Here is a 6000-nt window from a genome sequence, read left to right on the forward strand (position 1 = left end):
AAGGGTATCTGCAAGGTCACCTTCAAGGGTATCTGCAAGGTCACCTTCAAGGTCACCTTCAAGGGTATCTGCAAGGTCACCTTCAAGGTCACCTTCAAGGGTATCTGCAAGGTCACCTTCAAGGGTATCTGCAAGGTCACCTTCAAGGGTATCTTCAAGGGTATCTGCAAGGTCACCTTCAAGGGTATCTTCAAGGGTATCTTCAAGGGTATCTGCACGATCACCTTCAAGGGTATCTGCAAGGTCACCTTCAAGGGTATCTGCAAGGTCACCTTCAAGGTCACCATCAAGGGTATCTTCAGTTTTGAATGTTTTGTATTCTCTAGTTTATGCTAGGAGCATATATACCTTTTGTAAAGAGTCAATGAATATAATATAATACATGCCATGCAGCAGACGGTTTAATAAAAAGTGACATACAGTCATGTGTACGTACATTTTTTCGTATTGGTAGCCCCAGCAGGAATCGAACCCACACTCCTTGGCTTTGCAAGCACCATGCACTACCGATTTAGCATCACAGGACAACAATTGTTTTCTCTGTGCTGGTCAATTTCAATGGCAGTTCGTGAATAGACTTTTGTGCGCAGTCTGTCTGCCTATGCATGATACGGTATGTTTGTAACGAAAGTGAATTTTAAACTTGCATCTGCTCTGCTTGAATTTCATAATCACTTTGTCATCCCATGGTTCTTGTTGGTTTTATTGCTCTTTTTGACTGCATTTGGTGTTAATTGCTACTGTGATTTGTCCGTCTCACGCGAAGTTTTAAGATGGCTTCCATTCAGCATAGGTTCTATTCTCTATTTAACTTCTTCATCTGAGCTTCCATTCCATCAGCATGGTTATGAGGTTAAGTTTAGTTCATTCACTTATGGAATTTAACTGAATTCCACATATGGAATTTAACTGAATTCCACATATGGAATTTAACTGAATTCCACATATGGAATTTAACTGAATTCCACATATGGAATTTAAAGGGACATATAGAAAATGTTTCAACTTCATATTCATCATCTCCAGCACCACCCCAACATCAACATAGGTGAAAATGGCGTGTTTCTATGTTTTGTAGTTAAAAAGAGAGCGGGAAAGGGAGAGGGGGATACCTAGTCAGCTGTACCACTGAATGCCTTCAACTGAAATGTGTCTTCCGCATTTAACCCAACCCCTCTGAGTCAGAGAGGTGCGGGGGGGAGGGGGGCTTCCATAATCAAGATAAGTGTTTTGAATGACATCATTAACCAATATGTAGACATTTAGACAATTGTCCACATCTAGTGGACAATTCGTAGACAATTAGTATGCATTTAGTAGTCGATGCGTACTCATAATTGTTTAAAATCAAAAGATGTGCACCGGTGTCATTGGAAACAACTAATTTCCCAACTAATTTCCCTTTTTTTTTTTACTACTACAAAACATAAAAACGCTCCATTTTCACACACTGCATGTTAATGTTGGAGTGATGCTGGAGATTATGAATATGTGAAATTGCCCTTTTAATTCCACTTATGGAACTAAGTTCAATTCCAAAATGATGGAACTATGGAACTCGCTTTGAACATCGTTCGACCAAGCCTCCAACCAGGCAAGATGTTACAGTCATATTACCACCGTTAACACATTGCTTATTTTTAGACATACTTTCTACCATGACAATTTTCCATTCCACCATCAGCGTGCACCATTTTCTTAATTTGTCTTCATTTCTCTATGTTTTCCCTTTGTGCATCAGATGACGAACCAGCTGGACCAATGTAAGTACATCTATGTTACAATCATTTATTTAGTTAGAAGTCTATGTGTGGTGTTTTACTCTAGTATTTCCATACTGGACCTGTTTCTGTAAACCACTGTAAATCAGCGTTAGGCTCAATTCTATTTGAATTCAGAAAGTCAACTGAAATTGATCTTCAAATTCCAATGTTCCTAATTGACAGCAACAATGCCTCTGAGTCATCCATACGGCATGCTTGAAAAAAAACAACTTTGAATGATCAGTAAATGTAGGGTTCTAACCCTTTTTAATGGTCAGTAGATGTAATGTTCTAACCCTTTTTAATGATCAGTAGATGTAATGTTCTAACCCTTTTTAATGATCAGTAGATGTAATGTTCCAACCCCTTTGAATGATCAGTAAATGTAGGGTTCTAACCCCTTTGAATGATCAGTAGATGTAGGGTTCTAACCCGTTTTAATGATCAGAGATGTAGGGTTCTAACCCTTTCTTTTGAATGATCAGTAGATGTAATGTTCCAACCCCTTTGAATGATCAGTAGATGTAGGGTTCTAACCCCTTTGAATGATCAGTAGATGTAGGGTTCTAACCCTTTTTAATGATCAGAGATGTAGGGTTCTAACCCTTTCTTTTGAATGATCAGTAGATGTAATGTTCTAACCATTTTGAATGGTCAGGGATGTAGGGTTCTAACCCTTTTGAATGATCAGTAGTTGTAGGGTTCTACCCCTTTTAATGATCAGTAGTTGTAGGGTTCTAACCCTTTTGAATGATCAGTAGGATGTAGGCTTCTAACCCTTTTGAATGATCAGTAGATGTAGGCTTCTAACCCTTTTGAATGATCAGTAGATGTAGGCTTCTAACCCTTTTGAATGATCAGTAGATGTAGGGTTCTAACCCTTTTTAATGATCAGAGATGTAGGGTTCTAACCCTTTCTTTTGAATGATCAGTAGATGTAATGTTCTAACCATTTTGAATGATCAGGGATGTAGGGTTCTAACCCTTTTTAATGATCAGTAGATGTAATGTTCTAACCCCTTTTAATGATCAGTAGATGTAGGGTTCTAACCCTTTTTAATGATCAGTAGATTTAGGGTTCTAACCCTTTTGAATGATCAGTAGATGTAGGATTCTAACCCTTTTGAATGATCAGTAGATGTAGGGTTCTAACCCTTTTGAATGGTCAGGGATGTAGGGTTCTAACCCTTTTGAATGATCAGTAGTTGTAGGGTTCTACCCCTTTTAATGATCAGTAGTTGTAGGGTTCTAACCCTTTTGAATGATCAGTAGATGTAGGCTTCTAACCCTTTTGAATGATCAGTAGATGTAGGCTTCTAACCCTTTTGAATGATCAGTAGATGTAGGCTTCTAACCCTTTTGAATGATCAGTAGGATGTAGGCTTCTAACCATTTTGAATGATCAGTAGGATGTAGGCTTCTAACCCTTTTGAATGATCAGTAGTTGTAGGGTTCTACCCCTTTTAATGATCAGTAGTTGTAGGGTTCTAACCCTTTTGAATGATCAGTAGGATGTAGGCTTCTAACCCTTTTGAATGATCAGTAGATGTAGGCTTCTAACCCTTTTGAATGATCAGTAGATGTAGGCTTCTAACCATTTTGAATGATCAGTAGATGTAGGCTTCTAACCCTTTTGAATGATCAGTAGATGTAGGCTTCTAACCATTTTGAATGATCAGTAGATGTAGGCTTCTAACCCTTTTGAATTATCAGTAGATGTAGGTTACTAACCCTTTTGAATGATCAGTAGGATGTAGGCTTCTAACCCTTTTGAATTATCAGTAGATGTAGGTTTTCTAACCCTTTTGAATGATCAGTAGGTGTAGGGTTCTAACCCCTTTGAATGATCAGTAGATGTAATATTTGTGATCAGCAATAAGGTGCATTACAGTAGAATTATTTTGATGGTATCCCAGTCTAACGTGTGTTTATCCTATTGAAGGAAAACTAATTCCACCAACAATCACAAAGACAAGAACCTTCGTCAGAGGAACACAAACTGAGAACACTGGTACGTTTGATTTTTTTTTATTGGTAATGCCAAGATAAGAAACTAAAGCATCAAGCATCTGATTCAGGATCGTTTTTGCTTACAGAACACAATTAATAGGATCACATACATGGAGGGGTGGGGGCTGATCCTAGTTCAGCACTCCTAATCTGAGAAGCTTGATACATATGATCTGTTTATCCAGTTGTATGTTGTTGTTGTTTACTGCATCATGTAGCTACAGTATGTTATGAATAACCTGTCGATCACCACAGATAGCCACATGTTGTACAGGAGATCAATATTGAAAAACAAAGCTAGTCTACTTTATCAAATAAACTGTGACCACACTGTATCTCGTCAATACCACTGACAGATAGATATAATCCTGTCAATACCACTGACAGATAGATGTAATCCTGTCAATACCACTGACAGATAGATGTAATCCTGTCAATACCACTGACAGATAGATGTAATCTCGTCAATACCACTGACAGATAGATATAATCCTGTCAATACCACTGACAGATAGATGTAATCCTGTCAATACCACTGACAGATAGATGTAATCTCGTCAATACCACTGACAGACCGATGTAATCTCATCAATACCACTGACAGATAGATGTAATCCTGTCAATACCACTGACCGATAGATGTAATCCTGTCAATACAACTGACAGACAGATGTAACCCTGTCAATACCACTGACAGACAGATGTACACTGAGTGGACTAAACAATAAGAACGCATTCTCTTTCCGCAACAGACTGACCAGGTGAATCTAGGTGAAAGCTATAATCCCTTATTGATGTCACCTGTTAAATCCCCTTAAATCAGTGTAGATGAAGGGGAGGAGACTGGGTTAAAGAAGGATTGTGAAGCCTCGAGACAACTGAGACATGGATTGTGTCTGTGTTCCATTGATTTAAGTGCCTTTAAACGGGGTATGGTAGTAGGTTCCAGGCGCACCGGTTTGAGTGAGTCAAGAACTGGAAGCCTGCTGGGTTTTTCACGCTCAACAGTTTCCTGTGTGTATCAAGAATGGTCCGCCACCCAAAGAACATTCAGCCAACTTGACACAACTGTGAGAAGTATTGGTCAACACGGGTCAGCGTCCCTGTGTGGAACGCTTTGTCGAGTCCATGCCCCGACAAATCGAGGCTGTTCTTAGTTATATATTATAAACTGACAGATAGTTATATATTATACATGAAATCGCCCCCCTGAAAGTGGTGTGCAACAGCCAGGGTTGTGGGGTCAATTCCATTTCAATAAATCCAGGAAGTGAACCTAATGGACTGAATTCAAATGGAATTATCCCCAACCATGGTGTCATTACAACCTAAGCAATTGAACTTACACGCTAATGACTGACTTCCTGGTTTTCCTTCCACAGATAATACCATATTATACATGTATGTATCGACCATATGAAGGTAACCAGGAAAAGGGATTTATAGAAATGTGTTAATAAAGAATTTATCTGCCAATAAAACGACGTAGAAGAAGAAGAAGAGGAGGAGCTACTGTAAATGTCTGTATTGTATGATGAGGCATGCCTTCTGATTTTGATTATCTAGCTATCGTGTGACAAGGGTGAAGAATGTGATCAATGAACGTGATCCCATAACATTATGAATGATTTATGAAGTGTCTATGGGAAGCATTATAACCATTGTTTGCTGCATGCAGTTATTGATTGTCGCTGTTTATTGATTTGTTTTTGATTTGATTATTTATTCTGATCAAATTCTTATCTCTTTCCAATTTTTACTTAATTCTGAAGTAATGCATGCAAGGTATTCTAACATTCTGTTTGGTCCGGACCTGACATGGCTTTTTGGACTGTGTCCCAAATGACACTCTTTTTCACTATATCCTTCCCCCGCCCCCCCCCCCCCCCCAAAGGTATTTTCGTTGTTTCTACCTGTTAATGCATTTGACCTACCTGGTGTTCCAGGTCTAAACCAGGCCCCTGGATTAAAGAAAAAGAGTGGAAATGGTCTCAAAATCCAGATTTGAATGTGAATGGAATGATATGGAATAGGGTGTCACTTTAGACACAGGCTTGTTTTTTGTTTGTTTACTTAGATAATAGATAATCACTATTTGTGTTGACTATGAGAAGCTAAAGACTTTGCAATGTAAAAAGGGAGGAACCCCCCCCCACCCCACCCCCCCCCCCCCCCCCCACCGCCACCAATTATAATCTGGTATGACAGTAGATCTGTACAGTTTATC

General features: G+C 39.0%; 1 protein-coding gene across 4 annotated transcripts in view; it reads left to right on the top strand.

The window, feature by feature from the left end:
- Positions 1-5612, top strand: part of nptna (neuroplastin a) — a 99268-nt gene extending 93656 nt beyond the window's left edge. For 3 of the 4 annotated variants that reach the window (XM_031801587.1, XM_031801585.1, XM_031801588.1), the window contains 3 exons: positions 1742-1763; positions 3706-3774; positions 5156-5612. In XM_031801587.1, the coding sequence (XP_031657447.1) occupies positions 1742-1763; positions 3706-3766 (83 nt within the window). In that variant the 3' untranslated portion in view covers positions 3767-3774; positions 5156-5612. The remainder of the gene's footprint in view (positions 1-1741; positions 1764-3705; positions 3775-5155) is intronic. The other variant, XM_031801586.1, reaches the window with a different exon arrangement.
- Positions 5613-6000: the final 388 nt, after the last annotated feature.

This window comes from Oncorhynchus kisutch, linkage group LG22 (genome assembly GCF_002021735.2).
Source record: "Oncorhynchus kisutch isolate 150728-3 linkage group LG22, Okis_V2, whole genome shotgun sequence".
Classification (NCBI taxonomy): domain Eukaryota; kingdom Metazoa; phylum Chordata; class Actinopteri; order Salmoniformes; family Salmonidae; genus Oncorhynchus; species Oncorhynchus kisutch.